This window comes from Phoca vitulina, unplaced genomic scaffold (genome assembly GCF_004348235.1).
Source record: "Phoca vitulina isolate PV1807 unplaced genomic scaffold, GSC_HSeal_1.0 scaffold97, whole genome shotgun sequence".
Taxonomy (NCBI): Eukaryota; Metazoa; Chordata; class Mammalia; order Carnivora; family Phocidae; genus Phoca; species Phoca vitulina.
In genome coordinates, this window is record NW_022589800.1 from 421,317 (window position 1) to 448,621 (window position 27,305).

Below are 27,305 nucleotides of genomic sequence, written 5' to 3' on the forward strand. Positions count from 1 at the left end.
TTTAAAAAGATACTACAGTGGACATGATTTACATAGATCTTTGAGTCCATGTGTGAGAATATCCATTGGATTCATTTTAGCAGCTCTTTAGAAGATGGTGTGAAGGTCCAGAGTCCTTTCAACAACACTGGACCAGTCTTGGCTGAGCTCTGAGGTGGTGCATCTGAGCTGAGAGGGGAAACTGTATGAGCACACAAGGAGACGGACAGAGCAGGGACAGCTTGAAGGCTGGGGACTCCAAGAAGGAGCCTGTGTCTGATCTATTAATGGGCTTGGGTAGTCACAGGGGTGGAAGGAAGCGGGAGGGGGAAACCCACGCATCTTTGAGACACTGAAGACAATTCTGAAGTGCTTCTGTCTGTAAAAGCGCAGGCCCTACACCATCCAGCAGACTCTCCAACTACAAGGAGAGAGGCAGCAGCTGCTTTTCTCTGCAGGTGAAATTTTCATAGGTAGAGCTTTCAGGAGACTCAAGATCATTCTGTTGTGGTGGTGGCATCACCTGTGAGCCAAAAGACACACAAGCATATGGTTAATAAAGCCTGGGAGGCCCTGGTTTCCTTGGCCCTGTGCTGGTGAGAGAGGGAGGTCAGGCCAGGCTAAGACTGGTCCATGCTGTAGGTAGTCAGGTCATATGGACTGGCCTAGGGATGGAACAATCTATCAAGCTGATGGCAGGCATTTATGCAGAACCTCCTGCTGGGAAGTTGGCTAGGCTCTCTGTAAGGGAGATAGAGGGTGATTTAGTGCAGCAGGTTGAGGGAATACAAAAATGGCAATAAAAGGCCTTGCTCTCAAGAAGCTACTGTCTAATGAGCTCAGTCTCTGTCCTGGCTGGAGAAGCAAGACAAACATCTGTAGAAAGATATTCCAGGTGGTAGAGATTATGCATCAAAGTAATGGTCCAGACTTGTAGGCCTTCATGTTCCCAGGGTTCTGAGGACTCCTTGTTCACAGAAGGCCCTGAGGAGCAGGTGAGATGTGAGCTGATGCAGAGAGGAGGGGAGGCAGGGTGTCAGGAATAGCTCGGGAACAGCATAAACCTTTGAGATATCATGCAGAGACACATGTCAGAAAATAATGGCTAAAGTAGGTTTGAGAATTTCCTGACCAAGTGGACAATGATAGCCTCAGGGGACCCAGAATCAAGATTCGTGGTCCTAAAAATTCTGAAGGCAAGGGATAAATTCTGTCAAGACCTTGGCTGAAGAAATGCATTCATTTCCAATTCATTTCCACTTAGACTGTGAATGAGGGTGGTTGCAGGGATCTGGAGTCCTTCGGGTGGTATGGGAGCCATGCAGGACTGACCAGACCAGAGGTGACTCAAAGCCATTCTGAACCTCAGAGTAGGGACTGATGTCCATGACTTTAAGATTGACCAGTATTGGCCCAAACACAAAGGGCCAGGTCGGAGTAGAAAGCAGCTTTGGGAATATAGTGAAAAGTACAGATGAGGTCTCAAGGCCACAGGTGAAGTACCTTATTGGCTCAGCATAGGTGACATTTCACAAGACAGGACATGAGGTAGATGACGGTTGATGGCTGCATATCTGCACAAAAGCGTACTGAGCAAATTTTATCCATCTTTTAAGGTGCAATCCAAATTATTTTTTTCATGAAGGCTTTCCTGTCTACCTCAGTGCAGTGGTATCTCCCACTTCCAATATCTGGAAAACCCTTGGGAACTGCACACCTAACAAGTAGTATGTAGAGCGTTTTCATTTCCCTTCTAGGTGATTGAATTGGCTCCACTCCTCCTCCACTGAAAGCCAGGTAAGACAACAGTCTTCAAGGTTAAGGATAGTGCCTTAGATATATCTAAATCCCCACAGCATTCAGCCTAGTTCTGGGCAAACAAAAGATGTTCAATAAATATCTATTGATTGATTCATCAGTCACAGATAAGTAGTATAACTGAAAAACTTTGAGAGTTTTTCTTTTTTTAAAATCTTGTTTGGGGGTGCTTGGGTGGCTCAGTCGGTTAAGCATCTGACTCTTGATTTCGGCTCCGGTCATGATCTCAGGGTGGTGAAACGGAGCTCTGCGTCTGGCTCGGCGCTCAGCAGGGAGTCTGCTTAAGATTCTCTCTCTCCCTCTGCCCCTCCCTCTCTAAAATAAGTAAATAAATCTTTGAAAATATTTTGTTTGAGCATGTTAAAACAAGGAGGAAAAACAGGGAGGGAATTCTGGGAGAGATTTGAAAACAAAAGTATATATGGACCCAATGTTTTCAGGGAAGTGAAAGCAGAGCCGGCAGCTAGAATCAGGTCAAGGTTAATTGGTTAAGATTATTCAGGATTATTTTAAAACTCTTTGTGGTTCTTCTTTTATATATATATATACACACACATATATATTTAAAGATTTTATTTGAGAGAGAGAGAGCACGAGCTGGGTCAGGAGGGGCAGAGGGAGAAGGGGAGGGAGAAGAAGATTCCCCACTGAGCAGGGATCCCGACAGGGGGGACTCAATCCCAGGACTCTGAGATCATGATCTGAGCCAAAGGCAGATGCTTAACCAACTGAGCCACCCAGGCGCCCCGTATTTTTATATTTTTTAAAGATTTTATTTATTTATTTGACAGGGAGAGAGAGAGAGAACACAAGTAGAGGGAGGGACAGAGAGAGAGGGAGAAGCAGGCTCCCAGCTGAGCAGGGAGCCTGATGCGGGGCTGGATCCCAGGATCCTGGGATCATGACCTGAGCCAAAGGCAGACGCTTAACCAACTGAGCCACCCAGGCACCCCTCTTTCTGGTTTTTAATCCTGAAAGTCCAACTACTGTCTGTGTTAGGCAAAATTAGCGTCTGTGAATCTCAGCTTCTTTTGCTAGAAAATGTGGATGACAATACATTTGTAGAGGTGTTCTAGGGATCACATGAGAATATGTTTGTCAATGTTTTATGAACTTGATGTGAAAGTTAGTTATTATTATTATTATTTAATGGTAAATTCTACCATTAAGGGATCTTTTAACATCACAATAAAACCAATATGTTGTAGTTAATAGCACATTTTCCAAAAAATCTTGACATTGGACTATTGGCTAATTGCCATTGAGGTGGATTAAGATTAGGGTTAGAAGTAGATTTAGAAATATATATAGATCATACAGTATTTGTGTTTACAGCTTCTCATTCTGGTCAGTGTTAATAATCAGTATAAAACATTATTAAATCAATTAGAAATGTTCAGCCTTTGGCCAAACAGATGTGAATCAGAAATATTTGTTTAAGCATGTCTGTTGACCATGGAGTGTGTCAGGGGGATGCATAGTGGAGAGAACCTAAGCTCCTTTGCCATGGGGATCTAAGACGTTCAGTTAAAATGGTCTGTGTAATAGTTCTTTGCTTTAGGAGCCTTGGGATACAGAGAAAATTGTTCTCACCTTCTGAGATGTCTGTACACAGCTGTAGATTGTGGCTGAACTTTCTTTCTGCTCAGGAACTGGGGTCTTTCCCTGTAACAGACCAACATCAGACTATCCATAATCACCAGATGAGAGCTTTCCAGAGTTTCACCTTCAGCCCGTAGGGAGAGGGGACACCCCATCAGGTTTAGGTTTCACGCAGAGGGTGGTGGCTACCTTAGTGCAGTGGGGACCTTGCTTCTGGTTGCTCACATCTCCCTTATCAATGGCCCAAGCTTGGGAGCTGAGGATGAGCTCTTTCATTCCAAGGGACCCCAAGGTTTGGTAAACATGGATAGAGCTACAATTATCTGCCCATGTGCTGCTGGTTCTGGCCCCAGTTTGGAGGGACTAGTCATCCAGGATATTGGATGGTCCTAGAAGTAGAGGAGGAGGGAAGGTGTACTGATCCAAAGAGTTCACCTGCAAGTTGAGGAACACTTGCGTATACACCGTGTTGTCCACAGACGCAGGCACCATGCTTTCCGGAGTGACGAGATCATACTCTGCTTGCCCTTCAGATGATGAGTCAGATCCAGTGCTTTCCTGAGTGAGCAAGTCATACTCCTGGTGTCTTCTAGCCTCGGCTGTGCCAGTCCTCTCCTGGTTCTTCTCCGTTGTTTCACTGCTGTCGGAGGTGGGCCTATGCTCTTGCTTGGCAGTCTTAGGGAAAGTGTCCAGCTTCTGACACCCTTGGGAGAGCATATTGCATAGTGGGTGGCCAGCAGTGAGTTTTGAACACATTGTGCGGGCTTGGTAAAAAGTGTGCCAACCCCCACCTCCTTCTTGTTTTGTGCAAGGATCCAACCTACTCTGACTTCTACTCCAGGTGAGGCCCAAAGAACTGGAGGAGAGGTTGTTTTCCTGTCTCCCCATAGGGGACTCTATTCCACTCTCCCTTCCTCCTTCCTTTCAAGCATTCACTCATTTCCACTTGGTAAACATTCATGGAGTGTGACATGAGATGGACTTAGCAATGCTCAGTGAGCCAAACTGGCTCTGTTGGCTAAGCCATCCTAAGTGCCATGGTGTATACTCTGGGAAAACACAAAGGTCATTTGACCTGCTCTTGAAGGAGGACACTGTCTAGCGGGGGGTCAGATCCATACAGAAATCAATGAATGCAAGCCCAGCTCTGGCGAGGGTGACATGAAAAGTGTGAGGAAAATGTGAGGACATGGTCTCTGGTTAGGAAGCAGAGAAGAGCTCATGAAAGTGATGGGATTGAGGTGGGCCTTGATGGAGGGGTGGGATTTTGATGAGTGACAGGCTATTCTTCGTTGAAGAAGCAGCATGATTAAGGGCAGGTGTGAAACCCTTTCTTTTGGGAAAAGATGGTATTCAAAATATTTAACAGATGCAATGGACTGGGTGTAGGACAATCAGAATGGGTGTCTGTATTGAACAATTGGTTGGCACACTAGGTACATGTCTAGCTGCCTTTGGGGACACAGCAAGCAGCCCATTCTGTGTGTAGAATAATAATGGCTTACACTTACCAAGTGCCTAGTATGTATCAGACACCAGTCTAAATACTTTTCACTAATAAACTTATTCAATCTGCATGAAACCACATAAAACAAAAACTATATATATATATTTTTTGCAGATGAGGAAACTGGAGCACATAAGGGTTAAATATTTGCCTGAGTAAGTGGTAGGGTCAGGATTTGAATGTTGGAAACCTAGTCCCTGATGTTCTTTTTTTTTTTCCTGTTGTTCTTAACTAATACTCAAAACTGCTCCCTATGGGATTTGCATAGGAAAAAAGTAGGTAAAGCGTGGTCTGGTTAAATACTGAATGAGAATATAACAGTAATTACCACCTATTGAGTTCACACTGTTGGCACTGACCCACTCAGTACTCACAGCAACTCTAAGAATTGGGCGCACATATTTTACAAGGTAGGTAAGGAAACTGATGCATAGAGATTGAATTGCCCAAGATCACTAATGAGCAGAATTGAGATTCAAATACAGGACTATCTGACCTCAGAACACATACACTTGGGCCCTAGGTTTTATTGCCTTTTGAGTAACAGACAAAGGCCATGAGGAGCCATTGATGGTTTTAGAGCAGTCAGTGTTGACTTGGCAAAGTGATGAGCAGAAGGGATAGAAGAGAGAAACCCTGGGGAAGGAATGGCCATTCAGGAAACTGGTATACTATTTTAGAGAAGAATTAACAAGGAATGGGAATGTCTGTTAATGAGGACTAGTTAAATAAATTAAGGCACATCTGTAGGATGGAATAAATGGGAGTCAGTCTTACATATGTTAATATTACTAGGATATTCTCTTAAGTTAAAAAAGCAAGGTTCAAGAAAATGCTATAGATTGCTCCCATATGTGTAATTAAAGGAAAGGTACCTACACACACACACACACACACACACACAAACACACACACATGCTCAAATATATTTAATGCCCATAAATGCATTAAAGACCCCTAAAGGATTTTGAAATGCATCTTAATTATGAAGGCCTTTTGGGGGGACCAGGAGATTGGGATTGAGAAGGAGATTAAACTGTATACTATGTGAATATATGACTTTTCAATATAAAAACCCTATTCAATAAACAAAAGAATTGTGACATGATGAACCTCGGCAGTGACAGAAGATCTAGAGAAGAGGAGACTTTGGAGAGATGCTGGGGAGGTTAAAGAAGCAGACCTTGGGAGCTGAGGAAAGGTGCTGGGGAGGGAGGAAGAGCAGGGGTGACAGTGGTGTCCCTACTTCCTTACTCCTGTGCCCAGAGCACCAAGGAACAAGGGCACAGGCTGGGGGAGACCAGGGTCTGCCCCCCAGCTGTGAGGAGGGAGCTGATGGGAAGCTCCACACTTAGCCTCATTCCCACTTCTTGGTCCCTTTCTCTTGATTACATTTTCCCATCCGAAAAGTCTGCACTGTTGGATTACTTGAGCCGCTGGCATCCCACCCATCCCACCCATCACTCCTTCTGTTCCATCTCTTTGAGGGATCTCCTCCATGAGAGGTTACCTGGGTTTTTTTATAGCAGGGTTGTCCCAGTGGGTGGAGTTTGGGAATTCCTTAGAACTCCAGAGCTTAGAGTTCAGGGTGGTAATTGAGGACTGAGCAATGGGAAAGGGGGGTGGTAAGATGCAGGCATCTCAGCTCACCGCTCCAATACCCATCAGGACAGTTCCACTTTTGCACACTTTGTGCTATTGGGGTGTTGCACAGTATTTTGTTTGAAGAAAGCATTCCTTAGCTTTTTTTTTTTTTTTTTTTTATTCCTTAGCTTTTTTAAAAGTTGGAAAACCACTGCCTCAGTGATGTTCTTGGGTAATAGGTGTCCTAGACAGTCTCATGGGTTTTAATTTTAATTAGGTTTTAGTTTTGCTCCTACCACAGTTTCTATCATTCTATCTGGCCTTTGTTCCTCCATTCTTGGAGTGAGGAAAATAACTCCATCCTCACCGGAGGCCACATTTAAGTGATGATAATGCCCGAGGAACCTTAGAGACCCCAGAGGACAGGCTGCCTCCCCTAGCTCTGATTACCATCTTTCCTGAGTCTGTCCTCGTTGTGGTTTCTGTTCCCCAAACCACCTTCCTTCTCCAAACCACAGTACTTCTTCAACTTTAACAAGCTTATGATTCACCTTAAGATGCAGGCTAGAGCTCAGTATCTGGGGTGGTGCCCAAGATTTGCATTCCTAACAAGCTCCTGGGTGGTGCTCATGTTGCGGGTTGGCAGATCACACCAAATAAATAGCCAGGCTTTGGAGCTTCCATCTGACCCAGGGACCCCACAGCCTGTATTATTGGTGATATTACCTGGTGCGTCTGTTGGGGTTTCAGCGTGGCTGGAGTTGGAGGCTGGGTCTGAACCTGACAAACCAAGATACAGAAGGTTTATCAATAGGTCTGTGAGGACAGAGGTGTCTGATTCTGAGTGTCAAAGGAGACAGGGAGAGATTTCCAGGGACAAAGACAAGAAAAAGGCTCTAGGGAGGAGATGAACCCTGATGTGACTAGGAACCCATGGGACAGGGTGACCAGAGTCCTAAGGTCATCTTCAAATGAGGAGAGGGCCCTGGACCCTCCTGCCATTCCTCTGTCCCCTCTGTGGTAGCCAATCATCAGATTTGTTTGCTGTCTTGCAGGAATTGTTCTAGGGATCCTATGTGTTCTAACCAATATGCTCTTTCTGGGAACTATTCCATTTCCCCTGTAATATGAAATTCTGAGGGAGCTGCCAATCATAATAGCTAATCCCATTGGCCACAGAGATTGGTCCAAGCAATGGCCACATGACCCAAGGCTGCGCCAATCAGAGATCTTTCGAGTTGGAGGGAAACATCTTTTTTCTCTTCCTGGTGGCATATCTTAGTAGGTGTGAGTCTGGAGCTACCAACTGCTGGGTTGTGGCACACCCCACCCCCACCCTGCCCCTCAGCTCAAAGAGAAAAGTTAAGGTGAGAGATGGAGGGCTCTGGTGATTTTTGAGACTCTGGTAACATTTGTCCCTAAGGCCAGCTCCTTCCCTGTCTTTCCCACAGATTGATTATGTGAGTCTCAAAATAATAAATCGCACCTCCTGCACCCTCCCACCCTTTTAAAGGTAGTTTGAGTCAGGTTTCAAGGATTTGTAACTAAATTTAGAGTCCCAGCTAACAGCCCTTCCCCCCATCACTCTGAGAAGAAATGAACTTTTGGGAGAGTGGGGGTAAGAGGGGATCATGAGAGGGCAGACAAGTCTCCAGAGGTCCCAGGGATATGGTCTAGTGCTGGCAGGTGCCAATGATCTCAGAAACCCACACGGTCTTTTTCGCTTCCAAATGCACCAGATGAAGATCCCAAAGCACAGGATGGAGGCCATCAAGGAGAGCCCAATGTAAAGCTCTGTGTTTCTCTCAGGCCCTATGAAGAGGAAATGAATGATATTAATATAAATAATGACAAGGAGATTGGAACAAACAATGGACAAAGCATAATGGTCATCCTACCTGCCTCTTAAAATCTCATGTTATTGCAGAAAATATGCCTTTTCATTCATTCATTCTGCAACTATTTATTGAGCAGGCATTGTTCTGGGCTAGAAGTTATAGCAGTACTTAAGGCAGACACTGTCCTGAGGTAGAGAAATTTATGCCTTGCTCAGTGTCCAGAGTTTTAAATACCTGAACAGGATTTGAATGCAGGCTGCCTGATCCTAGGACACCCTTATCCATCACACTACACTGCTCCTCTCTGTAAATGGTGTAAGGGCAGTTCTAGGCTCGAGACAGAGTCAAGATTCCACTTAATAGGGCTCTAAATCCGTCTGCCAGCCTGACCTAGCATTGTCACCCTAGGTAAACCTTCCTTTTTTCTACTTCCTTCTAGAGCAGAACAGAGCACAGAACTCAGGGTTCCAATCATGCTTCTGCTGTGTGACCTTGGGCAAGTCCCTTATCCTTTTTGAGTCTCAGTGTCTTTATGTAATGGAGAATAGTAAGAGTATTTGCTGTCTAAGATTATTGTGAAGTTAATTGTGTTAAAATGCACAAGGATAGAATAGTGCCTGGCATCTATTAAGAGCCACTAGGGCTTTCTTTCTAGCTTCCACTCACAGTCTGTGTTCCTTTGTGGTCTGCATTCCTTCACCTATCAATTTCTTCTTTTTTTTTTTGGTAAGATTTTTTAAATTTATTTTTTGACAGAGAGAGACAGTGAGAGAGGGAACACAAGCAGGGGGAGTGGGAGAGGGAGAAGCAGGCTTCCCGCTGAGTAAGGAGCCCGATGCCGGGCTCAATCCCAGGACCCTGGGATCATGACCTGAGCCAAAGGCAGATGCTTAATGACTGAGCCACCCAGGCGCCCCTCTTTAACCTATCAATTTCTATCAACTCATCTCCACTAACTCCTGACACTGTGCTGTCCAAGTATGGTAGCCACAAGCCATGGTATGAGCCCTTGGAATGTGGCCAGTATGACTGAAGAACTAAATTGCTTATTTTATTTGATTTTTAAAAAATTAAAATTGAAATTGAAATATGGCGATTCAATTCCTTATTGAAAAGCTGATAAGTAGGTTTGGAAAAACTTGGATATGTAAATCTATTTTTTTCAACTGTTACTTTTAAGAAATCTGAATACAGATCAAGTACCTCCCATGGAAATTTGGCATCTGAATTGAGATGGGCTGCTGGTGTAAAATACATACTGGATTCAAAAAGTTAGTACAACATGAAATGTAAATTATCTTAAGGATATTGTATTGAATACAATCCAAAATGGTGATATTTTGGATTTAGGGGGTTAAATAAAACATATTATTAAAGTTAGTTTTACTTGTTTCTTTTGGCTTTATCTAATGTGGCTATTAGAAAGTGTAAATTAGGGGCACCTGGGTGGCTCAGTCATTAAGCGTCTGCCTTCAGCTCAGGTCATGATCCCAGGGTCCTGGGATTGAGCCCCACGTCGGGCTCCCTGCTCTGTGGGAAGCCTGCTTCTCCCTTTCCCACTCCCCCAGCTTGTGTTCCCTCTCTCACTGTGTCTCTCTGTCAAATAAATAAATAATAAAATCTTTAAAAAAAATAGAAAGTGTAAATTACATGTGTGATTCCCATTATATTTCTATTGGAATATGCTACTCTAAAGCACTCTCGCCCACACTCCCTCACTGCACTTCATAAAGAACCACTCAGAATGCAAACACTTGGACCCAAGCATCCAAGGCCCTGAGGTCTGACTGAGCAGAGATAAAGGGTAACCTGGACAGATGTTGCCGGAAAGAAACTGCTGGGAGCTGTTGCTGACAGGGTTGCTGGTGATGCATGTGAAGTTGGGATGATTTTCACCACTTGTCCAAGAGACATTGAGGTGAGGTCCCCCTTGGGACTCGAAGGTTCCTTTCGGTATGGGGGTCCATCTATATGTCACATTGTGTCCACTGTCCTCCACTGAGCATGTCAGGCTGACCCTGCAGATGCCATCCTCAGCAAGCCCAGGATGCCAGGTAATTTTTGGCTTCTTCAATCTCCCTGTGTGAGGAGAAAGACAGACCTAATGCAGAGTCAGGTCTGCCTGCTGGGCAGTCACCATGTCTTCACTCAACCAGAATACACTCATGAAGTTGTGTGTTGACACTGCATTAGGGCTGAGAAAGTGCCTCCAGAAGTCACAGGCATTTTGGAGTGCACCTGGCCTTTCTCTTGGTAGTCATGAAATCTCAGACATATCACTTCACCTCTTTGGGCGTTTGATGCTCAGATGTTAAATAGAGGAGTTAATGAAAACTGGAAAAAAAGATACCACATCACTCTATACAGTACCTTGTGAAGAACTAGCAAACCCATCGACACAGGTAAGTACAATGTCCCATGTGCTTTGAAGACTCTTGAAGACTTACATGTTGAGGTTCCATCATCTAAGTTTTTTATCCAGGAGATAAAGTGTAAAGAGGTGAGTGCAGTGCTGACATAGAGTTAGTGCTCAATAAATGTTAGCAATTTTAAAAGAAATATAACATTGGCTCCAGTTGTTCCCAGTTTATTATTATTTTTACTTAATCTTCTTGCCTTATTTTTAATATTTGAGTCACAGTATGCTATAGATGTGGACTAGCTGACTTCCAGCATATTTTAACAAGACCACGCACAGTGATTCTTCACAGATACTTAGACACCAGCAAACCCAGACAGGGGATGTGATGACCATGTCTGGATGGTACAGGTGAAGGAGCTGGCAAATGTAAGCCCAACTGTCAAGACAAGCTCCTGCGAGGCCAAAGCCTGAGGAGAAGACTGCAAGTTCTGTCCCTCACACTCGGGAGAGCCAAGCAACCGTCCCTCGTGGAGGTCATAGGGTCTTTGGACACTAAAGCCTTTCTCCTCAGTCTTCTCTGAGTCCACTCCAGCCAGCTGTGCCCTTATATTCTATAAAAATGCGGGTTGAAGAGTTCTGAGACCCACCTGACAAGCAATGCAGGAGGACAGGAGCAAGTACTGAAGGTTGGGTGGTGGAGATTAACTGGAAACTTAGTAAAAGGGGGACCTTGGCAGGTAGATTTTGCCCAACTGCTGGCTGGAAATTTTTCCTCCTGTGAGTTGACTGGTCTGGACTCAATAGCCGTCCTAGTGATCTGAGGTATTTTGGTAGGAAGAGAGGCTCGAGGGAGGAGGGAGGCAGGGAAAGCAGCAAAGAGGAGAAACATCTCAGGGAAGGAATCTAATGATGAGTGCTCTGCTCAGAAACTCACCATAGACGAGCAGGGTGATGTGTTTTGTGCTGATGACTCCGGAGGCCTTTGAGCACACATAGGCATAGTAGTGGCCAGCATTCTCCATCTTTAGCTGGCCAATCATCAGGGAGTAGTCTTGGCTAGAGTTCTTGTTGGGATCCTTGAACTTAATGAATGGATCAGCTGTTGCTGCTTCTTTCTGCTCTTTGCTGATAATAGATGTGTTAAACATCCAGATGACGTTCTCTCCGGAGTGACTGGCCGAGAGTGTTAGGGGCAGGGTGACTGACTCCCCCAGGATCCCCACCACCATCTCCCCCATTGACTCTCCTCTGGAGGCTCCTGGAGCTGCAGTCAGAGATGAAACATTGTGGCTTCAGTCATTGGCTCTCTTCTCTTAACCCTCAGCCTGCCTGAAGGAGATGGAAGCCCCATAGGCTCTCCTGCCCACACCTCCTTTCCCTTCCTCTGATGAGGCATCCCATGAACACTTGTCATGGACAGATATGCACCTGGCTCTGCCTTTTGCATACTCAGGCCTCTCTCACCCTCCCTGTCCTTCTGAGGAGACCTCAGGAGATACCTCCACCCAAACAAAGAACAGACTAGATCTCTTCATCCATATTCTCTTCCCTTCCCTTGCTCTACCCTTAGAGTTTCACAGTTCCCTGGGAGTTCCCAAGTGCCCTGCCAGTCTCTTTCAGGCCCTGGAGGGTAGAGAACAAGAGTTCTTCAAGCCTGTCTTCTTCCCCACTCCACCTGTGTCCTGCCAGGACCCTGGCGGTTTAAACTTCATAGCTGCTCAGACCATTTCTGGAATCCCCTGGAGGGCCTAAGTGGAGCCTGTACCTGTACAGAACTGCCGGGCGTGGATGGGGCTGGAGGTGTTCTGGCTGACTGGGTTCCTGGCTGTGCAGGTGTATGGCAGGTCTGGGTCACACAGCCTCCAGTGGATGATGAAAGTGGAGCCCTCATGGGATTCAGAAGCTTGGGCGTCCCTCAGGGTCCAGCTGTACAGAACACTTGTCCCTGCCCTCTCCACAAAGCAAATCAAGGTAATGTTACAGGAGCCACTATCAGACATGTTCACAGACTTCATGATGACCTGAGGCTCCGGCACCTGCTCTGTAGGGACAACAGCAATGAGGAGATTACTCAGACCCTTGCTGCAGCAGGAAAGGGCTGGGAGACGGCGGTGATGATAGAAGACCTAGGGATAGAAGGAAGAAGCCAGAATACCTGTTCCAGGGGAAGTTTTCTCTTAGCTTCCCACTGCAGCCTAGACCGAGTGCCTCTCTTCTACACTTCCATAAATCCTGTATAGGTGTTATCTCCGTGACTCAACATGACACTAGTGTGATTACTCCTCTCGCCCCACATCAGTATATGAACTACTTGAGGACAGGGCCAATGCCTGTGTCTGAATATCTAACACCTGAATGGCCCATAAAAGTCTCTCTTGAGTGTTTGGTGAATAAATAGATAAATGAGGCAGTCCCAAACACTGTGGAACAGGGAGCTCTGCCTCTAGAATTTGAGTTGCTTTTGCCTTTTAGTCTGAATTTATGACCGTTGTGCTTCCAGACCTTCTTCCTGATCTTTTCCTTTCCCTTTGTTCCATTTCCTCTATCCACAGTGTGTATGTGTGTGTGTGTGTGTGTTTAAGTTTGCTTTTTTGGAGGAATTGGTAATACATAAAATTGAAAAGATACAAAAAAGTGTACATAATTAAAAAAGCAAGCTTTCTTGTCTCCAGCTACCTATTTCCTCTCCCCAGGAATTACTGTTACGAATTTCTTATTGATCTTTCTAGAAATATTCTAGGTATAGATACATACATGATAGTATACTATATTTATACTGTCCTGAACCCTCTAAAATTTAATAATACATTGGATTTCTGGCGAAGATGGCAGAGTAGAAGAACCCTAAGCTCACTTGTCCCATGGATACAACCAGATAACACCCACATCAATGTAAATAACCCAGAAAATGACCTGAAGACTGCCAGAACAAATGCTCCACAGCTAAACATATAGAAGAGGTCACATCAAAGAGGGTAGGAAAGGCAGAGATGCAGCTGGGAGCTAAATGGACCCATAGGACTGTCCATGGGAGGGAGAGATGGTGTGGGTGCAGAGGAGGGACAGAAACAGACTCTCACACAGGGAAGATGAATCCCCATAACATTTGGTTTTGAAAAACCAGAGGGGCCTAATTTCATGAGTTCTTATAATCAGCGGGGCTTAACACCTGGAACTTTAAAATTCAGCTGGCTGGGCTCTGGGAGGGGGAGAGGAAACTGAATCCCTGCCCTTAAAGAGGCAGCACAACAAACAGCATAGAAGCAGCAGTTTGAAAAACACCTGGAATATATGGGAAGGAGATTTGTTTACTAATCTCAGAGCATGTGCTGGAATGGCAGAGATCATTGGGAGACTTCTCCAGGAACAAAGGAGTTGAAGGACATCATTTCCCTCCCCTGCCCCCCCTGCCCAGCCTAGACACATGGATACCTGTGGGAACCAGTGCAGTGCCAACTCAATACGTAACTTGCTAATAGCACCCTCGACCCCCACATTTTCCTGTAGACATGCCCCTTCCAGTCATGCCTCCATTCCAGGTCGCCTCCCACAGCAGACCTGCACACACCTTGCTAACACCAGACACCCTGCACTCCACCCAACCCCCACTTCTGCAGATCTGCCCCTTCCAACCCAGGTTGCCTGGGTCCCATTTGCTATGGGTCCCCTCCTGCAGCCCACTAGCGCAAACCTTGATAACACTGCCCAGCTTGCCCCTGAGTTCTCCTGTGGTCCTGCCCCCTCCAATGCACCCTGGCCAAAGCCCACCCAAAGTGGTGCCACAAACCTGGCAGTGTGCAAGGAGTGCCAGCAGGGGCCAGCACCACTCCAAAGTGATTCCTGTCCCAGGGAGAAGGGAAGATAATCACACACACACACACACACACACACACACACACGAGTTCAACCATTGCCCTAGCAATGGGCTAAGGGCAGACATCTGGTCTGAGTGCAGGCCTTGCCCACCAATGAAAGCTTCTCAGGGAACAAAACAAGGAAAGCACCCTGTATTCAGTGCTATTGCATCTCTGGCAAATGCCTGGTCTGACTCAACTCAAGCCCAGGCAGCCCTAGACTGGCCCACTAATAACACAAGGACCAAACCCTGCCCACAACAAGCAAGGATGTCATTGCAGATGACTGGACTGAAGGCAAAATTGTCTCAGCCACACCAGTAGGGCATACACAACACATATAGGAGACACCCCTAGAGCTCCAATTTCTGGTGAATGGGAACATTGCACTTCAGGGCACTCCAGGACCTCTTCTTTATAAGGCCACTACTTTCAAGAGCATGAGACACAACTGACTTTCCTACCACATATAAACAGACACAGATGGGAGGGATGGGGTGGCTGGTGATGGACATTGGGGAGGGTATGTGCTATGTGAGCACTGTGAATTATGTAAGACTGATGAATCACAGACCTTACCCCTGAAACAAACAGTACATTATATGTTAATAAAAAAAAATAAACAGACACAGAGAATTAGACAAAATGAGGAGAAAGAGGAATATATCCCAGATGAAAGAACAGGACAGACTCATGGCAACAGAGATAAAAGAAACTGAGATAAGTAATATGCTGGATGGAGAATTTCAAGTAATGGTCATAAAGATACTCACTGGACTTGAGAAGAGTGGAGGACCTCAGTGAGACCTTTAAAAAAGAAATAGAAAACATAAAAAAGAACCAAGCAGAGACGAAGAACTCAATAACTGAAATTAAAAATACTTGGATGGAGGGGCACTTGGGTGGCACAGTCAGTTAAACATCCGACTCTTGCTTTCAGCTCAGGTTGTGATCTCAGGGTCGTGAGAGTGAGCCCCACTTTGGGCTCCATGCTCAGCATGGAGTCTGCTTGAGATTCTTCTTCCTCTGCCCCTCCCACTCATGATCTCTCTCTCTCTCTCTCTAAAATAAATAAATAAATCTTAAAAAAAATACACAGATGGAATAAAAAGTAGACTAGAAGAAGCAGGTGAATGAATCAGTGACCTAGAGGACAGAGTAATGGAAAGCAATCAAGCTGAATGGGAGAGAGGAAAAAAATAATAAAAACTGAAAATAGACTTAGGGAATTCAGCAACACCATCAAGTGTAATAACATTCTCAATGTAGTGATTCCAGAAGGAGAAGAGAGAGAAAGGGGAGCAGAAAATTCATTTAAAGAAATAATAGTTGAAAACTTACTGAATCTGAGGAAGGAGACAGAAATCCAGATCTAGGAGGCACAGAGAGCCCCCAAAAGTCAACCCAAGAAGGTTCGCACCAAAACACATAGTAATTAAAATGGCAAAAAGTAGTGATAAAGAATTTTAAAAGCAGCAAGAGAAAACAGTTACATACAAGGAAGATCTCATAATGCTATGAGCTAATTTTTTAGCAGAAACTTTGTAGGCCAGAAGGGTGTGTCATGATATATTCAAAATGCTGAAAGGAAAAAACCTGCAACCAAGAATATTCTATCCAGCAAGAGCTACCATTTAGAATAGAAGGAGAGACAAAGAGTTTCCCAGACAAAAGTTAAAGGAATTCATGACTACTAAACCAGCCCTATAAGAAATGTTAAAGGGGCCTCTTTGAGTGGAAAGGAAAGATCAGAAGTGGGAGTAAGAAAAGTAGGAAGCACAAAAGCAGTAAAAATAAGTTTATCTATAGAAATCAATCAAAGGATTCACTAAAAGGATATAAAGTATGACACCATATACTTGAACTGTGGGAGGGAGAGGAGTAAAAAATGTGTTCAAATTTAAGTGACCATCAACTTAATATAGACTGCTATATGGAGAAGATGTTATATAAAAACCTATAATGGCAAGCACAAATCAAAACTAGTAATAGATATGCAAAAAATAAACGGAACAGAATCTAAGCATATCACTAAAGAAAGCCAACAAACCATGATACAAGAGAGCAAGAAAAGAAACAGAGAATAACTACAAAAATAACCATAAACAAGTAACAAAATGGCAATAAGTACATACCTATCAATAATTATTTTGAATGTAAATGGACTGAAAGCTCCAATCAAAAGACATAGGATGACAGAATGGATAAAAAAGCAAGACCTATCTATGTGCTGCCTCCAAGAGCCTCATTTCAGACCTAAAGACACATGCAGATTGAAAGTGAAGGGATGGAAAAGAATTTATTATGCTAGTGGAAATGAAAAGAAAGCTGGGGATGCAATACTTGTATTGGACAAAATAGACTTTAAAACAAAGACTGTAACAAGAGACAAAAAAGGACACTATATAATCATAAAGGGTACAATCCAACAAGAAGATATAACAATTGTAAATATTTATGCATGCAACATAGGAGTACCCAAATACACAAAACAGCTAATAACAAATGAAAAGGAAGTAATTAATAGTAATACAATAGTAGATAACCCACCATACAATAGTACAATACCCCACTTGCATCAATGGATAGATAATCCAAACAGAAAAGCAACAAGGAAACAAATGGCTTTGGATGACACATCGGACCAGATGAATCTAACAGATATATTCAGAACATTTCATCCTAAAACAGTACAATACACATTCTTTTAAAGTGCACATGGAACATTCTTCAGAGTAGGTCACATACTAGGCCACTAAACAAGTCTCAACAAGTTCAAAAAGATCAAAGTCATACCATGCATCTTTTCTGACAACAACACTATGAAACTAGAAATCAATCACAAGAAAAAATTTGGGAAGAACACAAATACATGGAAGTTAAATAACATGCTACTAAACAATGAGTGGGTCAACCAAGAAGTCAAAGAAGAAATAAAAAAATACATGGAGACAAATGAAAATGAAAACACAGTGGTCCAAAATCTTTGGGATGCAGCAAAAGCTGTTCTAAGAAGGAAGTTTAGAGCAATATAGGCCTACCTCAAGAAGCAAGAAAAATCTCAAATACACAACCTAACTTTATGCCTAAAGGAGCTAGAAAAAGAAGAACAAACAAAACCCGAAACCAGTAGAAGGAAGGAAATAATCTATATTAGAGCAGAAATAAATGAAATAGAAGCTAAAAAACAACAGAACAGATCAATGAAACCAGGAACTGGTTCTTTGAAAAGATCAACAGGGGTGCCTGGTGGCTCAGTCAGTTAAGTGTCTGCCCCCGATCCTGGGGTCCTGGGATTGAGCCCCACATCAGGCTCCCTGCTCAGCAGGGGGCTTACTTCTCCCTCTCCCTCTGCTGCTCCCCCTGCTTGTGCTCTCTCTCTCTCAAATAACTAAGTAAAATCTTTTTTTAAAAAAAGAAAAGATCAACAACATTGATAAACCTTTAGCCAGTCTCGGGGGGGGTGTGGGGGGCAGGGAGGGGGAGAGAAAGAGATATATAGATAGAGAGACTCAAATAAATAAAATCAGAAACAAAAGAGGAGAAATAACAACTCACACCACAGAAATACAAAGGATTATAAGAGAATATTATGAAAAATTATATGCAAACAAATTGGATAATCTAGAAGAGATGGATGAATTCCTAGAAACATATAACCTCCCAAAACTGAATCATAAAGAAGTAGAAAACAGGAACAGACTGATTACCAGCAATGAAATAGAATCAACAATAAAAAAAACTCTCCTAAAAAAGAAGTCCAGCACCAGACAGCTTCATAGTTGAATTCTACCAAACAGTTAAAGAAGAATTAATGCCTATTATTCTCAAACTATTCCAAAAAATAAAAGAGGAAAGAAAGCTTGCAAATTCATTCTATGAGGCCAGCATTACTCTGATTCCAAAACCAGATAAAGACACTACAAAAAAAAAAAAAAAAAAGAAAGAAAAAGAAAAAAGAAAACTACAGGCCAATATTTCTGATGAACATAGATGCAAAATCCTCAACAAAATATTAGCAAACTGAGTCCAACAATATATTTAACAAATCATTCACCACGATCGATTGGGATTTATTCCTGGGATGCAAAGGTGGTTCAATATTCACAAATCAATCAACATGGTACACTACATCAACAAGAGGAATGATAAAAACCTTTTGATCATTTAAATAGATACAGAAAAAGCATTTGGCAAACTACAACATCCATTCATTATAAAAATCCTCAACAAAGTAGGTTTAGAGGGAACATACCTCAACATAGTAAAGGCCATATATAAAAAACCCACAACTAACATTTTACTCAGTGGTGAATAACTGAGAGCTTCCCGCCTAAGGTCAGGAACAAGACAAGCATGTCCACTCTCACCACGTTTATTCAACATAGTACTGGGTGTCCTAGCCATAGCAATCAGACAACAAAAAGAGATAAAAGACATCCAAATTGGTAACAAAGAAGTAAAATTTTCACTATTTGCAGATGACATGACACTATGTATAGAAAACCCTAAAGATTCTACCAAAAAACTACTAGAACTGATAAATGAATTCAGTAAGGTTGCAGGATTCAAAATCAATATATAGAAATCCATTGTATTTGTATACACTAATAATGAAGAAGCAGAAAGAGAAATTAAGAAAACAATCTCATTTACAATTGCACCAAAAATAATGAAATACTCAGAAATAAATTTAACCAAGGAGGTGAAAGACCTGTACTCTGAAAACTGTAAAACACTGATGAAGGAAATTGAAGATGACCTAAATAAATGGAAAGATATTCCACGCTCATGGATTGGAAGAACAAATATTATTAAAATGTCCACGTAACCCAAAGCAATCTACAGATTTAATGCAATCCCTATCAAAATACCAAAAACATTTTTCACAGAACTAGAACAAACAATCCTAAAATTTGTAGGGAACCACACAAGAACCTGAATAGCCAAAGCAATCTTGAAAAAGAAGAACAAAACTGGAGTTATCCTGATACCAGATTTCAAGATATGCTACAAAACTGAAGTAATCAAAGCAGTATGGTTTGGCACCAAAATGGACACATAGATAAATGGAACAGAATAGAGAGCCCAAAAATAAACCCATGATTACATGGTCAATTAATCTTTGACAAAGGAAGCAAGAATATGCAATGGGAAAAAGACAGTCAACAGATGGTGTTAGGAAAACTGGAAAGCTACATGCAAAAGAAAGAAATTGAACCACTTTCTTACACCATATACAAAAATAAACTCAAAATGGACTAAGGACCTAAATGTGAGACTTGAAACCACAAAAATCCTAGAAGAGAGCACAGGCAGTAATTTCTCTAACTTAGCTATAGCAACATTTTTATAGATATGTCTCCTGAGGCAAGGGCAACAAAAGCAAAAATAAACTGTTGGGACTACATCAAAATAAAAAGCTTCTGCACATCAAAAGAAACAATCAACAAAACTAAAAGACAACCTACTGAATGGGAGAAGATATTTGTAAATGACATATTTGATAAAGGGTTAGTATCCAAAATATATAAAGAATTTATACAACTCAACACCCCCAAAATAAATAATCCAATTAAAAATGGGCAGAAAACATGAACATTTTCCCAAAGAAGACATCCAGATGGCCAACAGACACATGAAAAGATGCTCATAATCACTAATCATCAAGGAAATGCAAATCAAAACCACAGTGAGATATCATCTCATACCTGTCAGAATGGCTAAAATAAAAAACACAAGAAACAGCAAGTGTTAGCAAGGACGTGGAGAAAAAGGAATTCTCGTGCACTGTTGGTGGGAATGCAAATTAGTGCAGCCACTGTGGAAACAGTATGGAGGTTCCTCAAAAAGTTAAAAATAGAACTAACATATGATCCAGTAATTCCAGTACGGGGTATTTACCCAAAGAACATGAAAACACTAATTTGAAAAGATATATGCACCCTTGTGTTTGTAACAGCATTATTTACAATAGCTAAATTACAGAAGCAGCCCAAGTGTCTATCGATAGATGAATGGATAAAGAAGATATGGTGTATATATATGAATATTAGTCAGCCATAAGAAGGAATGAAATCTTATAATTTGTAACAACATGGATGGTTCTAGAGAATATTTTGCTAAGTGAAGTAAGTCAGTCAGAGAAAGACAAAAACCATATGATTTCACTCATATGTGGGATTTAAGAAACAAAAGGAACAAAGGAAAAAAAGACAAACCAAAAAACAGATTCTTAACTACAGAGAACACACTGATGGTTGCCAGAGGGTGGGTAGGGGATGGGTGAACTAAGTGAAGGGGATTAAGAGTACGCTTCTCATGATGAGCACCAGGTGATGTATGGAAGGGTTGAATCACCATATTGTACACCTGGAACTAATATAACACTGTATGTTAACTATGCTGGAATTTTTAAAAAGTTAACAATATATGTTGGAAATTGTTGTATGTCGGTACATATTGAGTTCATTCATTCTATTTCTATTCGCTGCATATAATTCCATTTCTTTAACATATGCAGAGCACTCAACAAATCAATAAAAAAGGTCAAATTATCTGAAAGAAATATGCTGCCAAAGGCTGAATTGTGTCTTCCCAAAGTTCATATCTTGAAGCCCTAATTCCCAGTACCTCAGAACATGATTTTATTTGGATATAGGACTATATTTGGAGATAGAGGTCATTAAGTTAAAATGAGGTCATTAGAATGGTCTAATCCAAAATGACTGGTGTCCTTATAAGAAGAGGAGATTAGGAGACAAATGACAAAAACAGAAGGACGACCATATGAGGGCATATCAAAAAGACGACTATCTGCAAGCCTAATAGCAAGGTCTCAGAAGAAAGTCAACCTGCTGACAGCTTGATCTTGGACTTCCACCCTCCAGAACTGTGAAAGTAAGTTTCCATGGTTTAAACCACCCAGTCTGTGGTATTTTGTTATGGCAACCCTAGCAAGCTGGTACAGATGGGTAAAGGATATTAAAAGAGTTGCAGAAAAGAAATACAAATGGCTCTTAAAAATATTTTGGCTCTGTTTTCACTCTGACATTTGTATTTATGGAACTGGGTGAAAAGGACCAACATGGTAGTCCTATTTGTCCTAGAGAGATAAACACCTAGGGAGAAAAAAATCTGCTTTTAAAAATAAAAGATCAGGGGCACCTGGGTGGCTCAGTCAGTTAAGCCTCTGCCTTTGCCTCAGGTCATGATCTCAGGGTCCTGGGATTGAACCCCACGTCCAGCTTCATGCTCAGTAGGGAGTCTGCTTGTCCCTCTCCCTCTGTCCCTCTCCCCTGCTCGTGCTCTCTCTCTCTCTCACTTTCTCAAACAAACAAACAAATCTTAAAAAACAAATAAAAGATCAGGTGTTGGGGCGCCTGGGTGGCTCAGTTGGTTAAGCGACTGCCTTCGGCTCAGGTCATGATCCTGGAGTCCCGGGATCGAGTCCCACATCGGGCTCCCTGCTCAGCAGGGAGTCTGCTTCTCCCTCTGACCCTCCTCCCTCTCATGTGCTCTCTGTCTTTCATTCTCTCTCTCTCAAATAAATAAATAAAATCTTTAAAAAAAAAAAAAAAAGATCAGGTGTTCCTGGGTGGCTTAGTCGGTTGAGCACCCAGCTCTTGATTTCAGCTCAGGTCATGATCTGGGATCATAAGATTGAGCCCGGTGGAGTCTGTTTCAGATTCTCTCTCTCCCTTTGCCCGCCTCCTCTCAAAATAAATACATAAAATCTTAAATAAATAAATAAATAAATAAATAAATAAATAAATAAATGAATAAATGATAAAAACCCACAGAAGCTCTCTGGAACTCACCATAGACATGCAACATAAATTCCTTGTCAGTGGTGAATGTAGAAGTCTTTCGGTTTATCTGGGCTTTGTAGGATCCTGCATCTTCCAAAGTCAGGTTGCTGAGAGACAAGGAGAAACTGTTCCAGCTGATGGTTAGTCGGTCCTGGTAGCTTTTGACCATAAAGAAAATCTTTCCTTCTGCAGTTGCTAAAGCAAGAGCACCTTGGGGACCATTCCAGGTGACGTGCTCAAACTCTGTGTCTACTGAAATGTTCAGGGGGAAAGTTACCGAACGCCCTAGAATCCCAGGCACCACTGTTGGGGTTGAGTCCTTTCCAGAGGCTCCTAGCCCTGCAGAGACAGAAGAGGGACTTGGAGGAGCAGCTGGACTCCTCAGCCTTCATTCATTCATTCATTCATTCATTCAATAAAAACATATTGGAAATAAATGTCAGAGGTTGAGAAATGAAATGGAATTCCTGCCCTCCTCCCTCTAGGCTTGTTGCCCAGCAGAATCATTCATTCATTCCCTCACTTACAAAACACTCTATCCCGCAAACGCATCTACAATAATCAGTAAAACAGACTTTCTGGGTTTCTGTCCCAATGAGGAAATTAGCCTGGTGACTTTGGGTGAATTTTTGAATTTCCCTGAGAATCAGTTTACTCATCTATAAAACAGAAATGTTCACACCTATACTATCTTCCTTTAGGGATATGGTAGAGATTGAATAAAAATAGGTTGCTGTAAATCATAAAGAAAAAAAGAAGTAAAAAAGGAGCATCTTGTAAAAAATGAGATGGGTTGATGGATGGCTAGAAGGGTGGATAGATGGACAGGTGTGTGAGAAGGGAAGTGAAGTGAAAGTAATGGTAGAGCCAGGGTGGGAAGCACATGCGTGTTAGTGCAAAATTCTTTCAAGTTTTCTCTGTGTTCAAAAATTTTCATAATAAAATGTCGGCCACAAAAGGAGCATTTCTCATCTCTATCTCACTCTTCCTTTTCCTCATTGTCCAGGGGATCTCAGACTGGCTTTGCCTTGGCCAAGGAAATCTGGTCTGTCCTTAGGAACAAGGTTTGGGGTTGGGAATAGTGAAGTAGCATGGATTCCGCTCCTGATTTCCTCATCTCGGGAAAGACCAAGATCCCTGATAAACATTGTTACCATGGCTTCCACAGGCCCAGGATCGGTCGAGGCAGCTCATTTGCTTGCAGGGGCCCTGTGAGTGTCTGCTGGGTGACCCCAGCCTGGATTCCCAGATTCAAGGACTTCTGAGGCTCTGGAGAGTCCTCTGAAAATTCCAAATCAAATCAGATGGGTTCAGGACCCAGATTACTCCAGGAATCTGGGTGGAAAAGTAAGTAGAAAATGTTAGAGAGGGGCGCCTGGGTGGCTCAGTCTGTGAAGCGTCTGCCATCAGCTCAGGTCATGATCCCAGGGTCCTGGGATTGAGCCCCACATCGGGCTCCCTGCTCCGCGGGAAGCCTGCTTCTCCCTCTCCCACTCCCCCTGTTTGTGTTCCCTCTCTCACTGTGTCTTTCTCTCTCTGTCAAATAAATAAATAAAATCTTTACAAAAAAATGAAAATGTTAGAGAGAGAGGAAAAGCTGAAGCACAGCCTGGAGGGATGGAAAGAGACTGAGGTGTGCTCTGAAGGCCCAGAGGGTACAGAGTTATGCAGACACATAGAAGAGACACCTAGATTGGTGCAGATTGGTGCAGGGCCAGGGACTGGGGGGGGATTCTCTAGCCATATCGGTCAAGAACTTGGACCTTGTAGAGAGGCAGCTAGGAGGACGCAGGGCTAGGGACCTTGGACAAGCTAGGCTAGGTCAGTTCAGGGGGATTCTGGAGGCAGTCAGAAAGCAGAAACTGGGTTGGTGCGATGCTGGTTTGAAGCTACCTGAAAGAGAGATCTTCCCATCTGGAAGATACTGTTTGTGATTGCTATGACATATTAGTACTTTGTAGAAATTACCTCATTCAATCCTCAAAATTACCTGAAAATTAGCTCCTGTTTACAGACGAGGAGCTAAAATTTTGAGAGTTTTAGCCACTTGCTGAGATGACGGGGTTGGTCAGCTGCAGAGCCCAGATTCCATGTACATGATGCCCCAGAATGTGGAGGCCAAGAGCGTTGACACCCTCCATCCTAGGACCCCAGAAGGTCCTGAATCTTGGCTGAGCACTTACGACTGCACCCATCTCTCCTCACATCAAAGATAAGCAAAGGCACACAGACTGTCAGCAATGGGAGTGGTATGTGGTTCATATGGGTCAAATCCTGTTATCGTTGCAGTAAACAATGCTACATGACTCCCAGTATAGTGACAGGAGTCCCTGGTATCAGCCATCTTATTTTGAACTACGCCATTTGGCAAATAATAAGAGTGCTCAATGATTGTGATAACTGAATTTGGCTTCCCCGCCTTTAGTAGTTTCCAAATAATGCACTTAGTGATTATTGTAACAATCAGCTTCCACCAACTATGTGCCAAGCGCTTGCTTACAGATATCGTTTTTAATCTATAAGAGAGTCTTGCATGATACATCTTACTAATCACATTCTACATTTAAGAAACAGAGGCTCACACAGCTAGGAAATAATGGAGCAAAGATTTAATTTCAAATGTTTCTGGTACTTGTAGGGGCAAAGGACAGGCTGCTCCAAGGTGGGCCACTTGGGCATGATTATTCTGAGCTGAAGGCAATTGAGACCCTGTGGGCTCAAGAGAAACTTTTGCCCCTCCCTTAACCACACAGAAGAATCTAAATGGGAGGTCTTTCCCAGAATAAGGGTTACTGAATTTTATCTGAATTTTATCTGAATTTTGTCTGCGTGACCCATCTGCATGGCAGGGGAAACACCTAATTACCCAACATCTGTTCTTCTCTGCATTGCCCTGTGAACTACATTCCTTCCCTCTGAAGTCCCAGACCCCTTGCCCCCTTCTCCTTAGTTTGGATGACATAAATACCTCATTTTGCCTGATGGTCTTTGAAATTTCCACGTCTGTGTGGATTCCCCATATATATGCTATTAAATTTGATTTTTTCCTGTTGATCTGTCTTATGTCAATTTGATTCTTAGTCCAGCTAAAAGGACCTTGAAGGGGACAGGAATTCTTGCTCCCCAAAACGGGGACAGGACGTTCTTGCTCCTTGACATACTGAAGTGGAAGGACTTTCCACCCTACTGCCTCCTAAGTTCCTGAAACCACTCCTTGGAGACACAAAAGCATCAAAGAAACTCCCTGCTGGGGCACCTGGGTGGCTCAGTCAGTTAAGCGGCAGCCTTCGGCTCATGATTCCAGAGTCCTGGGATCAAGCCCCGCATTGGGCTCCCTGCTCAGTGGGGAGTTTGCTTCTCCCTCTGACCCCACCCCACTCTTTTGCTCTCTCTCTCTCTTTCTCAAATAAATAAATAAAATCTTAAAAAAAAAAACCAAAACTCCCTGCTAGACCAAAACAGTGAAGTTTGAGGTCATCCCCAGTTGGTGGAGTTAGACAGAGGGAGATGCCTCTTTGCCTTGAAATTTACTTGTTGGTCATCTGAAGCTTGGGTGACATTAGATTGGTGAACTTCAGGTTGATCCAACACAATCAGGAAGCACCCCAAGAGTTGGGTATGGATATAAGGAGCCATGATGCTTGTAATGTTTCTATGGTGAGCAAAGATGAGATGGAAAATGAAAAGAGATCAGACTGTAACCCAGCCCCAGAGTCTACGCCCCGCCCCTGTACATGCATCTGGGAGTTCTTCTAGAGCTTCCCTCAATGCTCACCCCTCCAGCCCCCACTGCTCTCAGGTCCCTAGGCTACCAGTGCTGTCCTCCAAGGTCCTGGGAAAAACAGGATTCCCAGAGGGACAGTAGATGTCACTGTACCAGGTGGCTGAGACCCTTCCTGGGGTACTGGGTCAGCTCTGCCCACTGGCCATGCTGCTGAGAGACATTTCCCAGAAACTAGCCGGACTTGGGCCTTGATGGGGAGGTAAGATGTGGGGAGAAAAGGACATTCAGAGAAAGCTACCTAGCCCAGGGCCACCAGACCATCTCCAGATCCCCAGGGAAGCCTGCTGTTTGGGATATATGATAAACATGGCAGACGTAGAAAGAAGCTCCAGCATTTCTATGTGTCCCTAGGAAAGGGGGTGGCTTGTCATCAGCATTTCCTGTGTCTCTCTGTGGATTTTATCCACATTATACAGGGAACAAACTCATCACTCGGTGTTTCTTAGCAGGAAAATGTCAGAGTGAGAGGAACATAGTCTGAGCCCAGAGTTATTTGAGACGGGGGCTAGAATGTCACCTACTCATGGTGAGTGACTGTGCATATGCACACACACACAGAGGAATACGGTGGAGCCCGCAGAAGAATTACCACAAGGAGAGGAGTCTCCTGATTTTACCAATAAGAACCCCAGCAAACAAAGTGACCAGCCCCAGAGGGACACCACTAGCAAGCGGTGGTGGCCATGACGGGGACTTACCCATGAGCAGGAAGAGGAGACGGGTCCAGAGAAAGGAAGAGGGTATGTGTGGCTTGGTCTTCTGCAGTTTACTGGAGAAGGGCCGTAGAGCCCAGTCATCTGGGTGTCGCGCTGGGCCTGCCATGATGAGGAAGCACTTACCACAGACTCTCCGCTTGTGCGCCTGTGCGTCTCAGGGAGCCTTGTTTGTATCCGGCACCACAGACTCCTCCCACTTGGTCGGGCTGGTGAAGGGGTCCCGAGATCAAGAGTCGCTTGCTCTACCGACGGAGCCAGCCGGGTGCCCTTGTAGTCGCCTCTTCTCAGTGTGGGGTGGGTATCCTGGCTTGCTGCTGCTGAGTAGAATGTGGCAGCAGTGAGAAGCTGTCACTTCTGAGATTAGGTGACAGAAGTTTGTGTCTTCCATCTCCGTGTCTCTCTCTCCCCCTCCCCCAGCTCCTTTTGCCAGGAGCTGGGTATTGTGTTGTG

General features: G+C 43.5%; 1 protein-coding gene across 2 annotated transcripts; it reads right to left on the reverse strand.

Annotated features, from left to right (window-relative positions):
- On the reverse strand, window positions 1-27,249 carry LY9 (lymphocyte antigen 9). Of its 2 annotated transcripts, XM_032397288.1 has the most exons (10): window positions 26,838-27,249; window positions 22,365-22,694; window positions 12,456-12,731; window positions 11,625-11,954; window positions 10,138-10,407; window positions 8,201-8,302; window positions 7,217-7,270; window positions 3,835-4,103; window positions 3,391-3,462; window positions 1-502 (listed from the first exon to the last, which is right to left on the reverse strand). In XM_032397288.1, exons 1-10 carry the CDS (start codon window positions 26,959-26,961, stop codon window positions 401-403), a joined length of 1,929 nt encoding a protein of 642 aa, XP_032253179.1. In that variant the 5' UTR covers window positions 26,962-27,249; the 3' UTR covers window positions 1-400. The 2 variants fall into 2 exon arrangements, with proteins under 2 accessions (XP_032253179.1, XP_032253180.1); XM_032397289.1 differs by lacking the exon at window positions 10,138-10,407.
- Between the last annotated feature and the right edge of the window lie 56 nt (window positions 27,250-27,305).